At 49.9% G+C, this 24087-nt stretch overlaps 3 protein-coding genes across 5 annotated transcripts; 1 reads left to right on the forward strand and 2 right to left on the reverse strand.

Moving 5' to 3' along the window:
- The first annotated feature begins 1683 nt into the window (after nt 1–1683).
- On the forward strand, nt 1684–5133 carry MPDU1 (mannose-P-dolichol utilization defect 1). Its single transcript, XM_020869114.2, has 7 exons — nt 1684–1827; nt 2955–3020; nt 3207–3339; nt 3678–3763; nt 3884–4002; nt 4167–4277; nt 4410–5133. The coding sequence occupies exons 1-7, from the start codon at nt 1725–1727 to the stop codon at nt 4530–4532; spliced, it is 741 nt and encodes a 246-aa protein (XP_020724773.1). The 5' UTR covers nt 1684–1724; the 3' UTR covers nt 4533–5133.
- Nucleotides 5119–6686, reverse strand: SOX15 (SRY-box transcription factor 15). Its single transcript, XM_020869115.2, has 2 exons — nt 6154–6686; nt 5119–5504 (listed from the first exon to the last, which is right to left on the reverse strand). The coding sequence occupies exons 1-2, from the start codon at nt 6684–6686 to the stop codon at nt 5336–5338; spliced, it is 702 nt and encodes a 233-aa protein (XP_020724774.1). The 3' UTR covers nt 5119–5335.
- A 75-nt stretch (nt 6687–6761) lies between these two features.
- Nucleotides 6762–21884, reverse strand: FXR2 (FMR1 autosomal homolog 2). 3 transcript variants are annotated; one of them, XM_020869112.2, is made up of 17 exons: nt 21371–21884; nt 15605–15657; nt 15168–15261; nt 14696–14767; nt 14433–14581; nt 14090–14183; nt 13509–13625; nt 11994–12164; nt 11649–11727; nt 11227–11336; nt 10911–10997; nt 10401–10623; nt 9996–10193; nt 9705–9905; nt 9514–9609; nt 9269–9369; nt 6762–8181 (listed from the first exon to the last, which is right to left on the reverse strand). In XM_020869112.2, exons 1-17 carry the CDS (start codon nt 21449–21451, stop codon nt 8176–8178), a joined length of 1932 nt encoding a protein of 643 aa, XP_020724771.1. In that variant the 5' UTR covers nt 21452–21884; the 3' UTR covers nt 6762–8175. The 3 variants fall into 3 exon arrangements, with proteins under 3 accessions (XP_020724771.1, XP_070335115.1, XP_020724770.1); XM_070479014.1 differs by lacking the exon at nt 6762–8181 and adding an exon at nt 8235–8936 and having other exon boundaries at nt 9996–10169; nt 21371–21882; XM_020869111.2 differs by lacking the exon at nt 6762–8181 and adding an exon at nt 8235–8936 and having other exon boundaries at nt 21371–21877.
- Nucleotides 21885–24087: the final 2203 nt, after the last annotated feature.

Consider the following 24087-nt stretch of genomic DNA (forward strand, 5'->3'; position numbering starts at 1 on the left):
GATTAAAAGCCGTTAAGTTTCTTGTCACGCACCTTTTGGTACCTTCCATGGCTGGTCTAAGGGTCCTAGAAACAGCTCACCAGGAGCGATGAAAATGTCACTGTGTGGTGCAATGCCCTCATGGATTCCTCCTTCAAACTCTGGCACAGCTGTTGTCAAACTGGCCTTGCCTCCCTTGCTCCACTTCTCCTGGGGTCTCTGACTGCTCCAGTCCAATCCAGTCCAATTGGGCTCTCCTCCAATCCAGGGGAGCCACCCATCCCAGCAGCCTGTCAAATGCCCTGCCCTACCCACTGTGTCCGGGCTAGTGAACAGCCCAGATTAAACTCTGGCTGCATCTGGGATGCTCCTATCTCACCTGCAAAGGATTTTCATCAACTACAGGCGCAATGCCTACTCTGACTTCCATAAAATATCCTCTATGCTCCTGGGCAACCCACAGTCCCTGGTGTGGTGCCCCCTAGTGGTGGTGGGTGGCACCCCCCCCCCCCCGCCCCCCGCCCCAGGACAGCCCCAGTGTGGATTCTAAAAAGCATCTCCCCGACCGCCCTAGCCTGAACGACCAGACCAGGGAGTGCTAAATTCCCCTTTACAGTTCATCGCCCTGTGAGCATCCCCAGGGCCAATATGGGGCCCTTCCAATTGTAGGAGCCTTGTAAGGCTACAGAAAGCAGCCGCCGAGAAAGGCAGACCCACCCTTTTTGAGGGGAGCACGTGGCTGAGACCCAGCAAACACACCATCTCCTCGCGACACCTCATAAGACCCTGCAGTCTGTGGTGCAGGAGTCGCCGAAGGGTGTGGTACTCCCAGCAGGTGCCCAGCCAGCAGAGCGCAATGACCAGTGCCATCTCCACCAAGACTTGGTGTCCTGGCACTGGGTGGCAGAAGGCATCGCTCCTGCTGGGTAGTCTTGAGATGCCCCAAGGCGAGATGCTAGGGCGCCTCCGTCTGGCCCAGGTCCTGGCTCAGCACGTGGTCTTAGGAGGCCGAGGAGGGGGCCTTGGCCCAGAGGTGGCGCCCTCGGGCCAGTGGGGTGAGAGGGAACCCCGGGGCCTTCGTTTCACAGAAATGGCCAGGGCTGGGCCCGCGTAGCAGCTAGGGACGCTGCCATCTCCCGAAACCGGGCTGTCCTTCCCCACCGCCCCTTTCTCTGCTTCACTGTCCTGGCCCAGCGCACCCATTTGCCAAGGCCTCGGCGAACCTGAAGAGAGAGAAGCATGGGCCTTGCGCCTAAGGTGAGCGGCCTGGCGCAGACTGTCTCACTCCCATCGGCGCCATGTCCTCTGGAGACACCGAGAGTACAGGAGGCGAAAAGCTACACGGCCCACACCCAACGCCATTTTGGAGACTCACGCCCCTTCTCTCTCAACTTCGAACAATGTAGTAAGCTGGAAGAAGACAAGATGGCGCCGAGGAGGAGCGGAGAAAGGAAGGATAAATCTTACTGCGTAAACAAAGGCTCGAAAAATGGAACTGCGCAGGCGTACAGCTATGGCGCGCTTTAAAAATCTGAGCAGCAGGGAGGGCGCATCCAAAAACGTGGTTTCCAGGCGAGACCTATTTTACGTTAACGAAGGTGGGATGGCGTAAAGAAGAGCTGGGGAGGGAGGCGGGGCGCGGTCCAGCTTAGTGGCGGGAAGGCGGGAGGCGGAGCGCTCGGAGCGCGCGTGCGCACCGTCAGTCAATGGCGGTTTGAGGGATTGGCGGAAGTTAACTTTGTAATATGGCGGCCGAGGTAGACGGGCCACTTAAACGGGTGCTGGTGCCGCTTCTTTTACCTGAGAAATGCTACGACCAAATTTTCGTCCAGTGGGACTTGCTTCATGGTAAGTTTTATTTGGTATCGGGTCAGAGTTTTGCTCCAGCGCTCCCCGGCCGTAAAGGAGCCATGAGTGCGGAATAAGTGACGGCGGCGACCATTGCCACGGCATTCCGGCCGGAAGTCGTATCTGAAAGGGGCGGAAGTGTCTCGGGCTCCGTAGAATGAGGACTCCATATTTGGGCGAGAGGGGGAGTTGCCAGGTGGGAGTACTTTGCTTTAGCGACCGATGAAAGACGGAAAGACTCAAATTTTACAAAACACAGTTTAAGATCTGATTAGATCGTTCTAACATCTAATAGATCTGTACACCTTCAGGAGCAATGTTACAAATGATTCAAAGCCTCTTATGAATCGAGGCCTTCTGTGGCGCCCCCAAGGCTCCTGCCATCCTAATGGCTTTCCTCCCAGCCTCCACAATTGCTCACGGTGTAATTTTGGAATTAATTTGTCTGGCTTCCTTTTTCTATCTACTAGGCAACGCCACAGCCAAAACCCGCCTCTGACGTCAGACCTTTAGGGAAGCCTTCACAGTCCACACCCGTCAGTTTTTGGTACCCCTCTGTTCTCCCAGGACAATGTTTTAGCTGCGTTCATGACCCATGATAGTCAGACTACCACTGGGGCAAACACCTTGGGGGTGGACTTCCCGGCTCGAGAAGATGTTGGTAGCTAGAACATAAAAGCAGGACGTTGAAGTTCCTGAGTAGGGGCCAGGAACAGTGTTCTAGAATGAGCGATATAAAGGAAACCTATCCTTGGAGAGAAAAGACGTGTGGATTGCCTACTTGCTCACAGGCGGGGAATAAAGGATCAGAGGACTCTTGGGCCTTGTTCAGCTCTACACAAGGAAGCAGTGGAGAGCCCTGGAAGTCAGATGAAGGAGTTTAGGTGTGATGGTCAGGGAACGGAAGAGTGGGTGAGAGGAAAGAAAAGGTAAAAGCTGTTGTGGAGTCACCTTGTCTGAACGTAATATAATTTGGAGTAGGAAGAACTAGGCCTTTTTTATCTGCCTTCAGACCACCCAAGATGTCCTTTTGTGGGTATGTCAAGATCTTAAAGCACTTAAAGCCTTTAGGTCTGCATGTCCTGGCCTGGGTTCCAGAGGTCTCATCTCTGCTTACTTTCTCTTAGTTCCCTGCCTCAAGATTCTCCTCAGCAAAGGCCTGGGGCTGGGCATTGTGGCTGGCTCACTTCTGGGTATGTTTCTTATCATCTTCAATTCCTGCTGCTGGGAGGTGGGTAGAGTGCTGAGATAACATAAACTGAATGGGTCTCTTAACTAGAAGTGGTTAACATGCCTCCAGGTCTGCTCTGTAGCTGTTGTGCTGTGCACCCAAGGGATGTCAGCTCCTCAACCTTGCCCTTCTCATCCTCTTTTCCCAGTAAAACTACCCCAAGTGTTTAAAATACTGGGAGCCAAGAGTGCCGAAGGATTGAGTCTTCAGTCGGTGATGCTAGAGCTAGTGGCGTTGACTGGGACCATGGTCTACAGCATCACCAATAACTTTCCCTTCAGGTGAGGGGCCCTGCCCTTTATCTCCAAGGGTGAATGCTCAAAACTCTAATGGGGGTTAGAGGGAGGGAGGTAAAAGGACAGGAAGGCTTAAACCTTTCTGGAACTCTTAGTCATCATCTATGGTGATGATGAGAGGAGGTGAGCAACCCAAGAACCCCCCGTTTCCAATCCTGAATCAACTGCATGGGGGCTGCCGGGAGGCAGGAGGTAAGGGACCAGTAGGGCTGTGGCGGATAGGGAATAATCAGAGAATTGTGTCCCCAAGATGGATGGGCTCTGGAGGCTTTCCTTGCCTCTTCCAGGCCCGCCATTCTTCCTCCCAACTCTTGACTCTGCAGCTCTTGGGGTGAAGCCCTGTTCCTGATGCTCCAGACAATCACCATCGCCTTCTTGATCCTGCACTACAGAGGACAGACTGTGAAAGGTGCTGAGGATTGACCCACAAGCTGGCTGCCAGCTCTCAGGAGCCTTGCTGGGAAGGCAGGCTTGGGGAAGCCAGGGGGCTCAGAAATTGACAAGGACTCCTTATTTCCCTGTCTCCCAGGTGTTGCTTTCCTAGCATGCTACGCCCTGGTCCTGCTGGTGCTGCTTTCACCACTGACGCCCCAGGCTGTAGTCACCCTGCTCCAGGCCTGCAACATGCCTTCTGTGGTGGTGGGAAGGGTGGGTGCTGGGAACAAGGGAGAGGACGTTGGGAAGGGGGCTGGGTAAAGAGTAGAGGAGAAACCCTAAGTTTATAGGGGGTGGGACTGAGAATAGAGAAATAACATGGGAACATGGAAAGAGTTCAGGTGACAGAACAAAGGGTGTCTCAATTCTTCCCTTAGCTGCTCCAGGCAGCCACCAACTACCGCAATGGGCACACAGGCCAGCTCTCAGGCATCACAGTGTTTCTGCTGTTTGGAGGGTCCCTGGCCCGAATATTCACCTCCATTCAGGTGAGTGCACCTCCTTCCCTCTAGAGGGCACCATAACTTCACCTTACTCTCCCTGCCCGAGGACTTCAAGCTGCCTCTTTTGGAACTCTTTATCACTATGTTTAAGTGACCCTAGCTGTGTCTCTCACCCAGGAAACTGGAGACCCCCTCATGGCTGGAACCTTTGTAGTCTCTTCTCTCTGCAATGGCCTCATCGTTGCCCAGGTCCTCTTCTACTGGAATGCCAAGGCTCCCCACAAGAAGAAAAAGCAGTAGAGTTGAGTTGGCTCTCTGAGTACATTCCCATATTTCCATTCATCCACCCAACCTTGGGGTCCTTCTCATCTGGATCAGTTTGCTGGTGTGACTTTTAACCATTCCCTTCTTCTGCAACTTTGATTGGCCCAGATCCTTAGAAAGGAGGGGGGTGGAGATTTTCAGGCTGACATTTTAACATTATGTGCTGTCCTGTGTATATGCTCTGGACTCATTTAAACATTTGGCTAAAATTCTTCCTTTAGCAGAAGTTTCTAGCTAGTTAATTTATTCTGGGCAAAAGTCTTACCTTGTCCTCCCCATTTCCCCACTTCCCTTCTGACCCTGAAGGACAGAGCCTGGACAGTGGAAGGGACCAGGTGCTTATGGTTTCCTTCCTCCCCCAGCCTGGCTCAGACTGTCTCCTGGACCCCAGTGCTTGGTGGGGGGTGGGGGGGGGGGGACAGAAGAATGACTCAGGCAGGGCCCCAGGGTGGGGTGAGGAGGTTCCTGCTCTGGCAGGTCCAGGCGGAAGGGAGTGGAGACTGCTGGTTCCTGCTGCAGTAAAGGGGAACAGAGATGGAACAATAAAGACTCAGAGACATGGTTTAATTGTACAAAACTGTATTCAGCCTACAAAAAAAAAATCTGTGGGTGTTGTTTCCCCTAGCTTTCTGGGGTTTGAGGAGTACTGCTCATCTCTGAACTGTGATCCAACATAGTTCTAAAGGATTAGCAGCCTGGGAGTGGGCGTGGTGGTGTTCTGGGTAGAAACGTAGAAAAGGAGACTGGACACCTTTCTGGGCAGGCCACGTCTGTGCGGGTTAGAGGTGGGTCAGGGGCAAGGGGGTCCCTGAGAGGGGTGGGTTGTACAGAGTGGGAGAGCCTGGTGGTGGGTAGGGGCTGTAAGCGGGGAGTAGCTCCCCCTGGAGCCTTGGGTTACTCTGAGGGAGAGAGCACGGCGCGGGGCCCTCAGGTTTGCAGTGGGAAGAGCTGCAAAGAGAAACACCGTGGTTAGAAGGCATTTGCTCCCTGGGTTGGAGGTGTCAAGTAGGGTCCCCAACTCGCATGTGGGGGTAGTTTTGACAAGTTCTACACAGACAGGTAGAACTAATCACCCACCCCTCCATCCCTGGCTATCCGGACCCCCCTAAGTACCAATGGTAGGGAAGGGAACCGGATGGCTTAGAGCTGCACCGCCGCCGCAACCATGTCGGGGCACGCTCAAGTGCGAGCTTGCGTGCCGCGTGCCTGTTTTCCTCTTTTGGGGTGGCAGGCCAGGAAGGGGTAGAGTTGGGCTTGGCCTGTCCTTGCCCCGGGGCTGGGAGAGGAAGCCGGGTCACTCGAGGGCCAGAAGTGGGGGCCCGGGTGGGGGGAGGGGAGACGCGAAATTCAGGTAACTAGAAGAGTCACATCCAGGTTGCTGCTCCTGCAGTGTCACCACCAACTGACTGATGGAAGAAAGACCCTGGCTCCCCCGAAGTCTCCCACCCTTCATCGGGCACCCTCCAAACTCTTCCATGACTGTCCCCTACTTGGGTGGGCTCAGGACCCCTGCCAGCCAGGCTCTCTGATATCTGCCCCCACCCAGGCTCTAGGACAGGGGCACAAGTTTCTGTCATCCTGTTCCCCGGGTACTCACGCATAACTGCCAGGAAGGTAGGCTGTCGAATAGTTGGGGGGTTGGTACCCAAAGCCTCTGCTCCCCTGGTTGGCTGCATATCCAGGCCCCCAGACTGGACCGCCGCCAGCCACGCCACTGCTTCCCTGGCTGAAGTGGGGTGACCCGGCGCCCGCGCTCTTGGTCTTGCGCCGGGGCCTGTACTTGTAGTCGGGGTAGTCGCGCAGGTGCCGGGCTCGGAGCCGCTTAGCCTCCTCCACGAAGGGCCGCTTCTCATCCTCTCCCAGCAGCTTCCATTGCGCACCCAGGCGCTTGGAGATCTCCGAGTTGTGCATCTTTGGGTTCTGCTGCGCCATCTGGCGGCGCTGGGCGGAGCTCCACACCATGAACGCATTCATGGGCCGTTTGACCTTCTCCAAGGGAAGCCCCCTGGAGACAACTGGGCTCCCGGCGCCCTCCCGTTCCTGGGGGCCCGAGGACAAGGCGGTAGGGGCCGTGGGAGTGGGAGGGTCCAGGTTCCAGGCCTGGTCGTGTGAGGAGCCCGGTACCGCCATTGGGGAGCAGAAGGGAAGCCTTCAGAGGGCGTTTCTACACGCCCTCCCCTCCAAAGTGAAACGTTGATCCCCAAACCCGGTATCCTAAGTGTCTTTATAATCCGGAGTCTTCACAGAGAAACTCGTGTCCTTAAAGGTATAAACCCCCCCCGAGTTCAGAGTCCTTATAATTGAGCCCGTGCTCCCGGGCGCTTCTGCGGAGTCCAGCACAAAAACCGCTGCCTGGTACCCGCTCCTGTACAGGCTGTGCTCTTTCCTTGTGGCTGCGAGGTTCCCGGCGACCCAGTCTGGCTTCCCCTGCCCGCTGCCCGCCAAGGGCCCGGCTTCGGTGAAGGCGGTAAACCTCTGCGACTGAGGGTCCCGCGACAGCCAGGCAGCGTAGCCCAGGTGCCACGGCCCTCTCTCACCTGGTCTCAGCGTCTGTGGCAGGCGGGTGGGCCAGGCTGGGGAACAGCTTTTAACGACTGGCTCCTCCCCACTCCCTCCCAGCCGACCGCGCCTCCTTAAGGGCGCCAACATCCCCCTCCCTTAGGCCAACCCAGGTGCCCCGTTCTTCCCAGCCCCCAACACTCCCCCCCCAGGGGACCACACCCCCTCTCCACCCTAGACCCGTAAGTCAGGCCTTCCAGCCCCTGTAGCCAGAACATCTACCCCTCCCTTCTTAAGCACAGCAATTTAAAGTCAATATCTTTGCACAATGGGATCAAGTAGAGGGGGATCAAGAGCCCTCAGGGTCAGAGTTGTGCTGGGAAGGTGGGAACACCCAACCCACTAACCCAAACCTTTTTCTGGTGCCTACAACTCCTCAAACCCCTGACCAGCCCGGGGGCAGAAAAGTCAGGCAGTCAGGAGGCAGGCAGGCAGGCCATTTTTGTTCCCTGAGTCATCCCAGCAGGTGCTTGGGTGGTGATACAACCCCTTGCCAGGTGAGAAAATTTAAAACCTCACCACTATAGCCCCCAAACCTAGGTTTCTCCACATGTTTTATCTCTAAACCTCAGAGTTGGGAGGCAGGGCGCGAGGAAGCCCAGGAAGAACCAAGGCTGAGATATCAGTGATATGGATGCTGAAGAGGAAGCCTGGATCCAGAGCAGAGTACCAGCAGGAATGAGGGCTCAACACCTAGGTTCCAGGGGCTGTCTTGAGGGAACCCTGCTCCCCACGCTCCACAAGGCCCAGCCCAAGCCCCAGGCCTCAGGTAATCGGATTAAGCAGCCTGCCTTTGCTCTCAGCTCTTAGCAGGAACAGCTCCAGCTCAGAGCAGCCCTACCTAGCCCGCTGTGACTCAGGGTATAGGAGTGGCCTAGCTCCCTCCACCAGCAAACCTGGGGGAGGGGAGAAGCAGCAAAGCACCAGCTGCTTTTCTCTAGACCAGGAGGGTACCTGGGCCTGGGGAATTCAGGAATGTCAGAAATTCCCAGACGTAGACCATCTCTGGAATGCTAGAGAAGCCAGGTGTGGTGATACAGGAAACAAGGGCCAGGGCAGGTCACTCCTATAGAAACAGATGGACCAAACTGGGCACAAGGAAGGTACAGGAACCAGAGAGCCATTTGGATTTTTTTTATTCTCTTTTTAAATACTGTACAGTGAAAAATAAATACGCCTTCTCATCCACCAGACAAGGTTGGTCCCCCCCTCCCCTGGGGGACCTTGTCACCCCCCTTCATACACACCCCTGGTTCTACTCCAAAACCTTCCCCATGCCTCCCACCCACTTATACCCTTACTATCCCCGTCTTCCACAGTGATGAGGCCCCAGAAATGGGGGGTACAGGATGGGAGGAGGGATAGCAGGGGAGCCCCCCTGAACTGTCAAATCTGGGTGGGTCAAGAAGCACCCCGCACCAACAGGCGGAGAATGGGGGTGTTCAGAGAGAGATTGGGGCATTAGAGGATAAAGGCACATCCAGTCTGATGGGGAAGGAGAGAGGCTCCCCTCACCCTGGGGGTAGGGTGGACAATAGGGAGGGGGTAGGACCCTGTTACACACCCCTCCACTAGCTCCTGGAGGCTGGGGGGGACCCAAGCTGCTGTGCCACCCCCCTCCCCCCTAGATAAGAGCAGCTCCAGCGCAGGTCAGTCGGGCCTGTGAGGGCCATTGGTGTTGGGCAGCAAGCGAGATGGAGAAGGGAGGGATGCAGGCTGGAGGGTTTATGAAACCCCATTCACCAAACTACCCAACTCCAGGGGGGCGGAGAGCTCCCCATTCTCTGAGGGGCCCTTAGGAAGCTTGCTGACAGAGTCACCCTGAAGGGAGAGTGGGAAAAGAAAATGGAGAGGAAGGAAAGGAGGTCAGTAGAAATTCAGGTAATGCCATTCCCTACCACCTAAGAGCTCCAGGCATCTGGTGGGACCCAGGGGTTGGTTGCCAGTAGTCACTTTTACTGGGATCCAGAAAATATGAACCAAATGGCCCTTTCTCTTCTATACAAAATTTTCACTATTCTACACGCAGCCTGAACTCCAGCTGCATGCCTTCCCTGCAATTTCACAAGAGATTTCTTAGCGAGTTTTCATGTGCCCCCTATTCCAGAACAACACAAAAGGGAGTGGGGGTAAACTATGTCTTCCTTGCCTACCTTCTGCCCTGAAAGAGAATCCTCTGAAGGTTTAGTGCGTTCCAGGGGTGGCCGCTGGCGGCTCTGAGACTTTGCTCGGGAGATATAGTCAGCTACAGTCACTGGGGAAGACAAGAGGATCAAGTTTCAGAAGGAACCCAGGTATTCAGCCCCTAGACACCCACTGAACCCCAATCCCTAGTTTCCACAGGATAAGAGGCATCCTGTTCTCTGAGGCAGTCTGCTGGAATCCAGTGTTAGCTCACCTGGCTGACGGTCTCCACTGATAGAACCATCAGTCCGGTTACCACGGTTACGGCGGCGGCGGCTCCGATTACGACGCTGGGGTCTTGACTCATCTTCTGTGGGGCAGGGGAAAATGAGAACTGTGCATCAGTCTCCCACTCCCTCAATTCTTGCCCAGTTGTAATTTTTCAAACCCTCATACACCCCTTACCCAGGCCATTCTCTGTCATGCTGGGCCCGTCAGATTCTAGGCCTCCATCCATGACAGTCCTATCTTCATCGGTGCGGCGGCGGCGGGAGCGGCGGCGTCTGGCACTTGCTGGGGGGGGTTCCCCAGGCTCTGAATCAACTGGGGGCTCTGGTTCGGATGTGTCCAATAGGCTGTAGGGATTACTGTCCGGGTCCTTCAGCACTGGTTGGAGGAAGAAGGAGTTGGGAGTCAGGTGTCCACCATCTTTCCTTTTGGCCCACATTCATGAACCCAGCTGTCTGCTTCTGGTACCTGAGCTAATCGATGAAGAGTTGTATCTTGAGGTGGGCCGGGGGGCAGGTGGGGGTCCTCTACCCCGGCCTCCTGTCGGACGCCTCCGGCTTTCTTCCCCCCGGGTCGGGGGATCCCGGTCGCCAGGCCCAGCTCGGGTGGGCTCCTCCCTCTTCTCTGACTCCGTCTCAGAAGCTGTGGATAGGTCTGAGTTGGGGCCTGAAGAACATAGTGGCATTCAAACAGGGTCACTCACCCTATCCCAGGATCCATCCCCACCCCCAAGCTGGAAAATTCTCCCTCTCACTCCTCAGTCCCTCAGCCAATCACTTCATCTTCTCAATCACCCTTTCCTCAAGTTTCCACCCAGACCTCTGCCTCCCACACCCCACCACCGCTTGCCCCCTACTCCCAGGGCTGTCTCACCATAGGCAGGACCGCCTGTCCTCCGGCCCCGGCCCCGGCCCCCATAGCTGCCCCCATAGGTTCGAGTGGTATGAAGGGAGGAGGAGGAGCTCTCATCAGTGGTATATCCAGCCTTGTCACTGCTGCCACTGCCCCGCCCACTTCCAGGAGGCCGAAAGCCCAGCCCAATCTGCCGAAGCTGCTCATCAATCTGCAGCCTCTCCAAGCGGAGCTGCTCCACTTCCTGGTTGGGTAGAAGATGGAGAAAAAACAAGAAAGGAGAAGTGTAAGATCAACAGTCTCTCTTCATGCTTCTCTGCCCCACTGTCCCTAGGGACCTGAACTCTCAGGACACAAGGCTTAAAACGGAAAATGATGGGTTCCAACTCCACAGCCCCAATTTTCCACCTAACAGTTTCTATTCTACTCAGAGACACAAACTGGAAACCACCACTTTTAACTCCATCCAGCATGCTCCTGAGTCCCCTGTACACGTGGGTCTTTCCTCTCCCAGGCTCCTGGCTCGGGTACCTGCAGGTAGGAGAGGTGATATTCCAGCAGAGCCTGAGCATTGCTGATGTTTTCTCGGGTGCCAACAAATATGAAAGGAACCATGCCCTGGAGAGCAAAGGACACATGGATTAGAAACAGACTCAAATCAAGTATTAAGTCCACCTTGTCTTCTAGAGAAACCTACCCAAAAGGGATCTTTCTGGGCTCTCCATCTACTAGGAAAAACCAAAGTTCCCATGCCCCATCCCCTAGAAATCCCAGCCCTCAAGAGAATGGGTTGGAGAACAATCACATCTACTCTGGAAACCAATCTCTAGGTGTAGTTGCCCCATACCTCTTCCCTGGGGTTCTTCTTGTCATTATCACCTTCAACTCGAACCCTCACCACACCAGATTTATCCACAATCTCCTGGATCACTTTCCCGTTCTTTCCAATCACTTTGCCTGAATAGGTAAAAGAGGAGTTAGGCTTTTTTTTTAAGGAAAGAAAAAAGAGCAAAAACAGACAGTTTTCCAGCTTCTATGAAATAATTCTATTTAATGAATCTCCTGCTTCTAGGCTTCTGGTGTGTTTTCACAGGACAAAATACCACAATCCCTAGAAATTAGTTCTCCCATTTTTGTCACTCCAACTATGGACTGATCTGTCCTTGTGAAACGAAGTTCACCGGGAGGTGTGAAGCCAGAATCACTTTAGAGCATCTCACATCTGGCCCCCAACATGTTCTCTTATATACATACACAACTTCAACTCACCAACCAGGTTCCTGGGCACTTGCACAGAGTCCTCAGAAAACTCAAGATAGCTCCGGGCCTGTCGGCATGCTTCAGGAGTCTAAGAGAAGAATTGGGAGTTATTAATAAAACAGAGGACCTGGATCTCAAACAGTGATCTTCCTGCTACTCTCTGTCTTTGGGAAAATGTGTTGTCGCCAAAGTCTGGGAGGGAGGAAGCAGCTATACTCCAGTTAAAGAAAAAGTATGCATATTAAAAAAAAAGGGGGGAGGGAGGTGAACACGACAGGCTTCCTTTATATTTCACACACTCTTCTCTCTATCCCTGAAGGGACTTAGACGACAGGTATCTTATCTTTTGCTGACCTCCCCATAGATGCGGAAAGTGCAGGTCTCTTCACCCAATTCAATGGCAGTCACCCCAGGTACTTTTCGGGCCTGCTGGATGTTGGCACCGTGAGTCCCAATTGCTAGTCCCATCAGGTCCTCTCGCACTGTGAACTCCTCTTGGAAAGCTGCTGCCAGCTGCTTACTTGTCTGAAAGAAAATAAGACACTGACCTATAGGAATCATGGTGAAATTTCAGACACCTGTCCCAGGAATCTGATGCTTTGCATAACTTCAATAAGAAAAGACTGTGAAAAAAAAAAAAAAAAGACTGAAAGAGAGCCAGAACTATCCGGAAGTCCGCTGACCACCAGGACCTGTGTGGAGAATTTAGGAATGCTTCATTCCATTCCTACCTTCTCAGTACCAATGGCTTGGTGGGCAGGGGAGGTAATGGCGGCAGGGTTTGGGCTAGGAGCCATCAAAGTTCTGGATTTGGCTCTAACACGACCTGGTTGTATAATCCCAAACAAAACATACTCTCTGTGCCTCTGTTGTTATCCACTAAATGTTTACACCTGACCTGCCCCATTCCCAGACTAACAAGAGGATTAAATAAGACTGGTGTTTAAGAAAGGGCTTTTCACATAGTAAATGCAAGTGTAAGGAATATTTACCTTAACCAAATCAATACAAACTCCCAAAATAAAACCCAAAAAGTTGAGGAGAAACACAAGGTTGAGAAAAGCATAAAAAGAGGCTATGACACACCATGCTACCACTTCATTTCTCAACCAGTCCTCAGAGGGAGGCCTAAGGACAAGGGTGGCAAAGGGGAAGGGCCCTGGCAGCACCCTGAGGAGCACCCCAGAGTACAGGTTACCATGCGCCAGAATTTGCACGGGCCCCCATGGAGATCAGTTCACTTGATTAACAGGAAATGGATGTTCAAATAACACATACACACGTGCACCTCATTTAGGACAGTATAATTCCTAAGGGAATCTGACCATCATAAAATATCAGGATTCAAAAAGACCTTGCATAAGCACTCTCCTTCAACTACCTCATTGTCACAGATAAGGAAGAGAAAAGTCACTGGAATCAAATTATTTGCCAAAGGTCAATTATTTGACAAAGCAAGACAGGATTGATCCCAGGATCAGGGATCTTTTCCAGTGTACAAATGGCTCTCACAAAGTGGTTTGGTTCTCAGAGGTAATTTGGGGGCACCCAGTGGAGGTAAGACCCACACCCTCTTCTACTTTTAGACAGACTTGTTCTTATTCATTTGTCTTATGCATTGTGCTTTCAAGTAAAATTTCACTTGGTCACAGGGTCCCGTAGCTTTAAAAAAAAAAAAAAAGCTTCACACTAAAAACATGATGGAGCTCTGCCATCCGGAGGAGTCTGAGATGAAATAGCAGACCCAGGTTTAATGGCCCAGAAAGACCTTAACCTCTGTTCTGTAAACATAAAGAGTATGAGTGGAGGATGAGGTGGGAGGGAAGACAACAATACCATTCAGCAGTAAAAAGTGGAGCCCAAACTTACCTCGAGGTGCTTGGTAGCTTCTTCATTGCGCGACATGAGCAGCAGTTTGGTTCGCAGGCTTCGAAAATGCATATCACCCAGCAGGGATGCTCGCTTCACAGGGGCTTCCGTGGTTGACTGGAAAGAAACCAACAGAAAAGTCACTAAAACTGCCTATGTTTTAGAGGAGAGTCAGGAACTGGGAATCAGGACACCTGAGTCTCTGGAAAAGGGCAGGAGTTTAAGAAACAAAGTTGAGGAAGAGAAAATCATTGTCGGTCTCACAACAGCCTACCATCTGGGTGCCTACGGGAACTGATTTTACGTGGCAAGCACAGGTGAGAATCATACTGTTTCTGAGAGTCCAAATACGCAAGAAGGGTCCTTGACCCAGACTGCAATATGATGGTCAGGTTGAAAAAAAATTAAGGTCATACATGAGAAAGACTAAGGAATAGTAGGGCTAACCTGGGTCCACAGGAGTCAGGAGCAATAAAGTCCTCTCTGACAAATAAATAGAAGCACACTTTAGCTCTTCCCTTCTTGCAAAAGAGTTAAAAGGGGAGAAGGGTTTTGGTGAAGTTCAGGCAAAATAAACTCACCAGGATGAAGAGCTCACTATTTGTGATGTTGAGAAAGATGCAGTTCGCTCCCAACGCTTTCTTAAACTCTTTATGGACGTTTTCATTGGAGCAGCTGCAGAGAAAAAATAACAGTGCTCAGAGGGCAGAGTGTAGAGTATAGCTGAACATTCAGGGGAGAGAGAGGGACTGAGAAAAATATGGACTGCAGTTAAAGAACAGAGATGAGGAAACAGAACTGGGAGCAGAGAGGACTCTAGAGGGCCAGGGAACAGAAAACACACCAGAAGCGGGGCCTGGGACAAACACGTGCAGAGATGAGGACCATAAAGGGGGCCCCACACCCAACATCCCAAACACTCACGCCTCTCTCAGATCCTCAGGCACAGCCATGGTAACCTTGAAGAAGCTGCCTTTGGTTGCAAGGGGATTGGGATTAACTGGCCGAAGCCGTTCCAGGGTGACAATCTCATTGTAAGTGGCATCGCAGGCAGCATATTCAATGACATAGAACTGGCAGAAGGAAAGAAAGAAGAAGGTGTGGATAACATGAGCTTCTACCTCCCACCTTTCTCTGACAAAAATGTTTCGGCAGTTCCCCAAAGACCTTGACAATCAGTCACTCACATCTCCCTTCATCATCCGCACCCGGGCCAGCCACCAGCCACAAGGCTCTTGCTCATTGGCTCGAGAATAAACCTGAAGAGAAGTTGAAAATAAAAGAGATCTTGAGGCCCATCTAAAAACATCAAGAATAGAATGAGCATTAAGACTCTTGGGAAGCATCCTAGACCAAGATGAAGGAAACTAGAGGAAGGAGCTGCTTGTTAAAATCAGAGGACACTGGAGTTCAGATGCTGTTATCATAAATGGAAGAAAAGCGGATCCCCTGAAACAGGGAAGCTCCCTAAAGGTTTGATTGACACAATGGTGATGGACAGAAAACTGCTGCACTTCACTCCTCAATGGACTGCCTAGCTAGATGGAGGAAGGAGAGTGAAACAAGCAGTAAGGAGCCTATAATACCTGTATCAGGGTAAGGGAAATGCAGAATCCTGGGAAAAGTGATGTTTAGAAAAGGTGGACTTCAGGCCCTTACCTCCACTTCATCCCCTTCTGTGATCTCCTTGTTATAGTCAGCTGGAGGTGGTAGCCGGACATCCCCAAAAGGAATCTGTCTCTCACTCTGCCAGCTGCAAGGGAAACAGTGATATGATAGCTATTCAGGCTAGTGTGGTTGCCTGTTTCTTCAGAAAAAGGTAACTTCCTCCACTGGACATTTTCCACCTTCCCTGGTGATTAGAAGCTAAATTCCAGGCTCTGCTCCATACCAGTGTCTTCCATCTCTTGCTAGAACCTAAATACTGAGTCAAATGCCCCCACCAGCACCATTTCCTCTCCTAGGATCCATACAGGTCGCCCACCCAAACCCCTGGCTCTCGCCCACCTATTACATGCCTCATGGGACTCAGTCGCCCCTTCTCCACTCTCCTTCTAGGACCTAGTATGCTGGATTCTCTATTCCCAAGGTCTTACTTGTTTTCAAAGAAGATGGTGACAGAGTCTTCATGGACATCCTTCACAAAGCCCTAGAATGGATTTTAGAACAAAGTGAAAAGAAAAAAAAAGAAGACAATTAACCACCACCTCAGCCATTAGAGGAACAGACACCTTTGCAGGATCTTATACTACAGTTGGGCTTCTCCAGTGGCTCAGTGGTAGAGAATCCACCTGCCAAGCAGGAGATGTGGGTTCGATCCCTGGGTGGGGCAGAACCCCAGGAGGAGGAAATGGCAACCCACTCCAATATTCCTGCTTGGGAAATGCCATGGACAGAGCCTGGGGGGGCTACATATACTCCATAAGGTTGCAAACAGTCAGACCCGACTCAGCAACTAAACAACAAAAGTAGGGTTTCTTTTTCATTTTCTGGCTGCACCACATGGCTGGTGAAACAGTTCCCCGATCAAGGATTGAACCCAAGGCCATGGCAGTGAAAGCCCAAATCCTAACCACTAAGCCACAAGGAAACTGCGCGGCACACCCCCCCCCCCCCACCCCGCCTTTTTCCTTTTAAACTAGTTTTAGATGGGAACATAAGCGATCTAAAAATCGGGCTAGGGAAAGCTGCACTGGGGAAAGAATACAAATGGTGAGGTAGCAAGAAAAGAAGTAATCCTGGCATGGACAGAGACGTTACAAAATCAAGAAATAAGATGAGACAGAAATTAAGTAGAAGGAAAAAACAGCACTTGTATCAGAACAGCCTGGAAACTAGTGGTCTCCTATGGCTCCCACAGGGGCCTCCCTATCTGTCTGCCTCCTGCTGCACTGAGCAGCTTGCCAGAGTTCAATTAAAATACCAACAACATTCAGCAAAGCTAAGAATATCCCATGAGACAGTGTGAGGCTGTCCTGGAACACCTAGAGGACATCAGGATCTGCCAAGAAAGGGTCTAGCTCCTAACACAGCAAGAGACCTGAGCAAACTTGCTGCTTTGATACCTGGGCCATACGAAAATAATCAGAACACTGGAGAAGTTCAAAATCCAAAAACAACCTACAGAAAGAAAAATTAGGGATTTAAAAGACGTGAGGGAATTCCCTGGTGGGTCCAGTGGTTAGGACTTTCACAGCTGTGGACCAGGGTTCAATCCTTGGTAGGGAACTACAACCTACAAGTCACGTGGTATGGCCAAATAAATAAAGATGTAAGATTTTTTAATGCTAGACTATGACACTGCTAAGAATTTGTAAAGGGTAATAGAATTTGTAGAAGACCCCAAACTTGAGATATTGACAAGGAACAGCAACAGGAATGACTGAATAGCTGGTCTACCTATTTTCTTTTCTTTTTTTTTTTTTGGCCAAGGCAGTGAAAGTGCTAAGTCTAAACCGCTGGACCGCCAAGGAATTCCCTACTTCCTATTTCCTCTGTCTTCACCGAGGAAGCCAAAGCTATGAATTCAATCCTATGCTCCCAGTTTTCCTACCTTTTCTATTTTTCAAATACTCAAAATTAGGGATTGCTAATTTTGATAAAGTCCAATTTATCAATTTGCTCTTTTGGTTTCATATCTAACAAATCTTCACCTAATCCAAGACCACAGAAGTTTCCTCCTATGTCCCTGTCTAGAAGTTTTATAGTTTTTATTTTACATTTAGGTCTATGATCCATTTTGAGTTAAATTTTTCAATATGGTGCCAGATACGATTAAAGTTCATTTTTAACCTATGGATGTGCAGTTCTTTAAGCACCATTTGTTGAAAGATTACTTTTTCCAGTAACTGCCTTTTCATGTCTGTCAAAAATCAGAAAATTCAAACTAATGTATAATGACAGAAAGCACATTGGTGGAAGACTTTTGGGAATGATGGAAATTGTGGTGATGGTTCATTTTATATATATGTCAAAACTTAAATTGTATGCTTTAAATTTGTATGCTTTGTTGTATGTCAATTATGCCTCATTAAAGCTTTAAAAAAAATTAGGGGTCTCAAAAAGCATATATATATATAAGAACTATTCCTAAGCTTTGCAGATAGGAACAAAATACGAGCATAGGAGAGAAAACACCAAAAATGCACATGTGTGTCACTCCCACCTGAGGGAGAACTGATCAATCATAAACACTTAATTCACTGTTCTTTCCTTAAATCTAAACTGAAAATTTCCCTCTTGATATGAGCCGTCTTCCTCTTCTTTGAGACAGGATCTCATTATGGAGTCTCACTACTGCCCAGGGCTCCTGGTCCTGCCTGGCTTTAGATACCCATGCTTTAGCTTTCTCTGCCATTCCCTTCCTCGGAAATGTTTTTCCCACTCTTCATTCAGCTCCATCAATGCTCACTCCTCTTCTCCACTCACAACTGAGGCACTTTTACTTTTCACTGTTTGCCCAAGTTCCTCTTCTCTTTTGGGTTCTTCCCTTTAACTCCTCCCCTCCCCCCGCCCTTCTTTTTTCCTTAGCTCCTTTTTAAATGTCCTCCTCCCCTCCTCCACCAATGACTATTATATCTCTTCCCTCTCTTTTCTTCCTTTATAAGGGTCTGTCTGGATTTCTCTACAAATTTCATCTAGCCTCTGCAGATGACTTTATCCAAAATGTCTATCTCTAAGCTTTAGAAACAGTTAATAGAGAGAGAGTTAGCTATTTTCAAAACATTTCTGGGATGAGATAAAACACTGTGGAAAAGATAGAAGAGAATCACTTGCCTGCCTTTTTTTGTGAAGCGATTCCCCACTCCTAGATATAATCATTCACAAAAAATGCACTTTTCCCTCACATTACTCAGCAGTTCAACAAAACATCACTCATTCTTATACTTCTAAGGTCTTTTTTTGTCAAAGATTCTCCAAAACAAGCTACCTCCTCAATTTCATATTCCAATTCACTCTCTGCTCCTTAATTCCACTCACATTATCCCAGTTTTTTCCTTCATAGATACCAGTGGTAGAAAGTGAGTTCCTCTTTCTGCTCAGTCCATGCTCACTGAGAAGATAAGCAAGGGAGGGTAACAGCAGTTGAGTGAATCTCTAGAAGGCTACCTAGATCCAAAGGATGACTCAATTCAATTAAACAGTCATGGCAAACAGGCTTTGGCTTATAGGTGGATGCTATATCCTTAATAAAGGAGTAGGTATTGGGATATCCAGGCAAGGTCTGGAAAGTTGGATGACCGTGCCCTGGAAGATGAAGATATTTCACTTGGGAAGAGTACACCTTAAAGAATAATGTACATTAAGTTCTGACAGAAAAGGAAGAGTTGATGGGATAGCTACAAGGTAACTTCTGATATTTTCAGTTCTAGCCTGTAAGAAGAAAAACAACAGGACCCAATTCTGAGAGGGATGAAAGGAACCTCCCCAGATTTATAGTTCTAGAAGCAATGTAAACACTCCTTGAACCACACTGAAGTCTGCTGAGTCATGAATATTAAATCAGCAGCAAGGTCAGATTCAGTAAGTATACGGTACTGAAAGTTGAAGAAAGATTACTGAATTTAAGGATGTTTTTGTTGTTCAAATGAGACAAGGAGCAGAAAATGCTAAAGTGGCCAAAATAACAACTCCTTATTACCTGGCTTTTAGTTGAACTCCAAATTCTATTCTCTGATTCAAAGCATCCTATCTTTAATTCACTGAATCAAGTCTATCACTGCCATATAGCCCACAGGACAAAGGAGAAAGATTGAGACAGACTTTCTACTGAACACTTATATGAGGAAAGGGAAACATGCCCCTTCCCAGCAGTCTCACACAGTTAATCTGAACTGGATACCCATCTTTCCCATGCTTTCTGGAACAAAAGCAAACATTATATCTTGATCTCAGACTCAATTTAAGAAGCACTTTCTTGGGGCTGGGAAGGACCCTGATGAAGGACAGGATACTGTGGGAAATGAGGTTAAAATCTTATGAGAAAGTGTATTTCAACAAAGGTAATGCAAGCTTGAGGGGAAAGGATATAAGAGACAAATGTACTCTATCAGAATCAGAAAGGAATTAAGAGACTTTGCCAAAGAAAACAAATGCTATGGAGGCACGCTAGAGAAAAAACTCCCATGAGTTACGAAAGTATGTAGAAAAAGAATGAAAGAAGGGATAAGTTGGGCGCTTCCTTCTTCCATGTTAGCTGGGTCATAGAATAGGTAGTTTTGGGGGATTATGCAGAAATACTAGGATAAAAAGCCACAGACTTAAATTGAGAAATTAAGACAGATGTGAGTACCCACAGGCACCGAAGAATATAAAGAAATCTGGTGAGGGGAAGTCAGGCAGGAATGAATAGGCATTTAGAGTGGGTCAAAAATGACTACACTGAACTTATCAATTGAAGCTGGGGCAGAAACCTACTCCAAGAGTTAATATAAGGCCCTTTCCAGTTATGGCAAGGTAAGACTTCACAGGGAAGGAGTTGGAAAAAGTCATTTCCAAGGGTACGAAGGTGGAGAGGTCTACTATGGGAGGAAAGGCTTGAGGGGAAGTGGAGGAAAGGGGGCTCTTGTCCTCACAAATAACGGATGAGAAGGTAACTGTTCCTGCTCCTCAGGGCAAAATGAGAGAACAAGACAGGAAGCAGGAAAGTCTCTGAGACAATCCCAGGCATAAAGCACAAAGAGGTTCAAAATAACAACATAACAACAGTGGCATAAATAAAAATGCCTGAGAGGCAAGAGGGGTCTCCCTCTAGCTTAATATAAATGAAGGGGGGAAAAGCGTCCTAAAAAATAGATTCAGGGGACTTCCCTGGCAGTCCAGTGGGTAATACTCTGCACTCCCAATGCAGGGGGCATGGGTTTGATCCCTGGTTGAGGAACTAAGATCCTGAATGCTGCACAGCCAAATAAATAAATATTAAAATGTAAAGACAGCCCTCTTCTCCTTTAAAAAAAAAAAAAAGAATAAATAGACTACTGGGTTTCCTAATTGGGCAAGTTGACCAAAAGTCTTCTAGAAGTGGAAATCCTTAAGAAAAAGACAGAAGGAATCCTCATGAGATCATCTTGTTTTAGATAGATAAGAGATTAGGAGTATGAAGCTTACACTCCTCAAAATGAAGAAACTATATGAATGATCTAAATGTATGAGGTCAAAGTGAGATGACAAATACAAAACCATCCTCCGGTAAAGAGCAGACCAACTAGTCTTGGAAATAAAGGGGTGGGGTGAGAGAGACGTGAAAAGATGCCACCTTATGGCTAGGAGGCAACTAGACTGACACAGCCCAGAGTTCCTGAGGTCAAAGATACTAAATGTCATAAACAGCTTCTGACCGTTTCTCCTTGGGGTGGGAACAGAAATATAAGATGTAAGTGGAGTGAGTCTTCCAGAGCCAGTAGGCAGAGGCCTCTCCGAGGAAGATGAAAGGATCTAATATGGGACGGCCTTCCCAAGGGGGTAATAGGGGAGAATAAAGAGAATTCTCCATGTGCTTGGACTGTAGGGAAGAGGTGATTAAGATCCAAGGTATGCCTTCTATTAGGAGACAGAAAAAGTCAATGAGACGCTGGGGTAAATGGGGTCTCTCCTGGGGGCTGCGGGGGCGCTGATCCAAGCACAATAATGCTCTGATGTTCACTTCCAGAGATGCGGGTAAAAGCAGGTGTAACAGAGGGTCCAAAAATAAAAAGGGGTTAACTTCCAGAGGTCTCCCCCAAGGAGGGCCGCGGGTGGGATCGTGGGTCCAAGGTTCTAAGGGTCAGGGCTAGCTCCAGAACCTCGATCCCGCCCCACTCTTCCCCGCTCTGGCTGGAGGGAGGGGGCTGAAGACCGCGTCCCTGGCCGGCGCGCCGCCTCACCTTGTAGAAGGCCCCGTTGGAGCCGCGCACCTCGACGGGCAGTCCCGGCTCCACATCCCCCCCCGAGGCCAGGCCGCCCATGGCGCCGCCACCGCCTCCGACTCCCCCGGCGGCGGCTGCAGCAGCGCTCTGAGTACGGGCCGGGCCAGGTCCCCGGCGTCTCCCCGGAGGAGGAGCCGGAGGGGGAGCCGCGGGGGGCGGGAGCCGGGCCGGCCCCACGGCGGCCCTGCCACAGCCAACGAGCAGGGGGCCGGGGCCGGGCCGCTCCCCGTCCGCCGCCGCCGCCTTGGTCTCCGCCACCGTGAGGAAAACGGCTGCCGCCGCCGCTGCCTTCGTCACCTCAGCTTCCGCCCGCCGCCGCCCCCGCTGCAGCCTCAGTCCCGGGACCCACTGCTGCCGCTGCCGCTCCACGGCCTCCTCCTCCCTCTGCCGCCGCCGCCGCCGCCGCCACCTACTGCGCAGGCGCACCGGGCACCCGCCCGCCGCGCGCGGGCCCCGAGGGCCACGGCGCACGCGTCAAGGCTGGCGACCCAGCTCTCGCTGGCCAGCGCATCAGGGCTTCCACACTCCTCTTCTCTCTCTCACGCCCTCTCCTGGTCGCTGATTTACGCTTGCGCAGAACCAAACTGATTCTCTTTCTTTGCCACCCCACCATTCCACAGCCCTGTCTCTTCCTTTCCCCGCCCCACAACACAGAGAGCTAACCAATCATGGGGAGGGAGGGGCCGAGCTCTCTCAATCGGATAGGGTTTCTGATGCTCCTTGGTCAGACCACACCCACTTCACCGCTGTGCGCTCCACCAGGCTTGGAGAAGTTAGGGACGGGCATGCGCCTGAATGATTGCTTGGTCACTTTCTCCACCTTTGTCTTTTTTGGTGCGCACGCTCCGGGGGGGAAAAAAAAAGTTGTAAAGCAAAAATGGGCCTAGTGCGCGTGCGCTGGGCCTTCTCGTCCACATGCCGGTATGGACTCTTGAGTGTTTCAGTTTCTGCGCGTTAAGATTTAAATTAAGAGTCACCTTCTTGCCTTGAGAAGATTCTGATCCTGCATATGATGAAAGGTTAAAGAAAGATTTCAAGACAATACCGAAAGGCAAATGCAATTTGGCACAAGATTGATATCTAAATGCTGAGAGATTTCAAAATGGGAAAAATTGTTACTGAGAAAGGATAGTAGAGGGGAAACTTAGGATTCATAAATTAAGTAAGAAATTTAAGTAGAAGTGAATAAAATAGCCAAGAAATTAGGATAATGTGTGTGCATCTAATCATTTAGCAAATATTTATTTAGCCCTGTGTTCCAATTACCCAAAACAAGGATTTTTTAATATATTGGAAACGGCGCAATCACATTTAAGTAAATAAAGTGATTAGAGTTCATCTGAAGATGTGTTAAAGATGAGGACTAGGATAGAGGGGATCCCAAAGACACAAACAATGGTCAGTTGCCCTTCAGCATGATAGGGGAAGACCACTGCAGTGGAGGTGATGCAAATTGAGATTTGAGGGATAAGTAGGCGTTTGCTAGAGGAAAAATACAGTAAAAGTATTTTTGAGAGAACAAGGAATAAACAGTGCAGAGGAGCAGAAACAAAACAAAACATGTCCTTTGGGGAACCACAACTAGTTCAAATAGCATTTGGCTTGAAGTAGGGAAGCTAAACTGTGAAGCACTTATAAATCAGGTTAAGGAGAATGACCTTCACTTTATCAATACTAGAGAGTCACTGAACGATTTTAAGCAGTAGTGTAAGTGCAGTGGCTCAGCGGTAAAGGGTCTGCCTGCAATGCAGGAGCCGCAGAAGACACTGGTTCAATCCCTGGATGGGGAAGATCCCCTGGAGATGAGAATGGTAACCCACTCTGGTATTCTTGCCTGGAGAATCCCAGGGACAGAGGAGCCTGGCGGGCTACAGTCCATGGGGTCACAGAGAGTCAGATACAACTGAGCATAAAGCACATGTCGTACATGTCCATCCCCAACTCCCTAACTATCCCTTCCCCATATCCTTCCCCCCGCAACCATAAGTTCATTCTCTAAGTCTGAGTCTCTCTTTTGTAACTTCATTGGTATCATTTCTTTTTACAGTCCACATATAAGGGACGTCATATGATATTTCTCCTCTGTCTGACTTACTTCACTCAGTATGAAAATTAAAAATAATTTCTTTAGCCTTCCATTATGCTCACACTAGGTTAGGTCTTCTACCTCATGCTGCTAAAGCATCGTATACTTTTATGGTACTCATCATAGTTGTAATTTTCATCATTTCTCCAGTGTTTGTCTTCTGCCATCACACTATAAGTAAACCCTGTGATATCAGAGACTGGGTTCCACGTGTCTGTTTGACCCCAGTATTGTATACCCAGTACTTAGCACAGTTCCTGGCATAGCAAGTAATAACCAAAGGAACCAATGTCCTGTAGGTTGATGGACGTAGCCCAAGACGGGCCTGGGTTAGAGTGGTAAATGTGAGAATTATCATCATATTGGTGGTTTAGTCATTGTGTCCGACTCTTGCCATCCCATGAACTGTAGCCCACCAGGCTCCTCTGTCCATGGGATTCTCCAGGCAAGAATATGAGAGTGAGTTGCCATTTCCTTCTTCAGGGGATCTTTCCCACCCAGGAATTGAACCTGGGTCTCCTGCATTGCAGGCAGATTCTTTACTGACTGAGCTATGAGGGAATTCCATCAGCACATTAGACATAGTGAA

Source organism: Odocoileus virginianus, chromosome 17, assembly GCF_023699985.2.
Source record: "Odocoileus virginianus isolate 20LAN1187 ecotype Illinois chromosome 17, Ovbor_1.2, whole genome shotgun sequence".
NCBI lineage: Eukaryota > Metazoa > Chordata > Mammalia > Artiodactyla > Cervidae > Odocoileus > Odocoileus virginianus.

What these genes read in the sequence shown, in the direction of transcription:
- MPDU1 (XM_020869114.2), top strand. Translation starts at nt 1,725, where the DNA reads ATGGCGGCCGAGGTAGACGGGCCACTTAAACGGGTGCTGGTGCCGCTT. An exon ending in CCAGTGGGACTTGCTTCATG is followed by an intron (nt 1,828 to 2,954) that starts GTAAGTTTTATT and finishes ACTTTCTCTTAG; the next exon opens with TTCCCTGCCTCAAGATTCTC. An exon ending in TGTGGCTGGCTCACTTCTGG is followed by an intron (nt 3,021 to 3,206) that starts GTATGTTTCTTA and finishes CTCTTTTCCCAG; the next exon opens with TAAAACTACCCCAAGTGTTT.
- SOX15 (XM_020869115.2), bottom strand. Translation starts at nt 6,686, where the DNA reads ATGGCGGTACCGGGCTCCTCACACGACCAGGCCTGGAACCTGGACCCT. An exon ending in TACCTTCCTGGCAGTTATGC is followed by an intron (nt 5,505 to 6,153) that starts GTGAGTACCCGG and finishes TTCTCTTTGCAG; the next exon opens with CTCTTCCCACTGCAAACCTG.
- FXR2 (XM_020869111.2), bottom strand. Translation starts at nt 21,451, where the DNA reads ATGGGCGGCCTGGCCTCGGGGGGGGATGTGGAGCCGGGACTGCCCGTC. An exon ending in ATCACCTCTCCTACCTGCAG is followed by an intron (nt 10,624 to 10,910) that starts GTACCCGAGCCA and finishes CTACCCAACCAG; the next exon opens with GAAGTGGAGCAGCTCCGCTT. An exon ending in CAGTGGAGACCGTCAGCCAG is followed by an intron (nt 9,370 to 9,513) that starts GTGAGCTAACAC and finishes TGTCTTCCCCAG; the next exon opens with TGACTGTAGCTGACTATATC.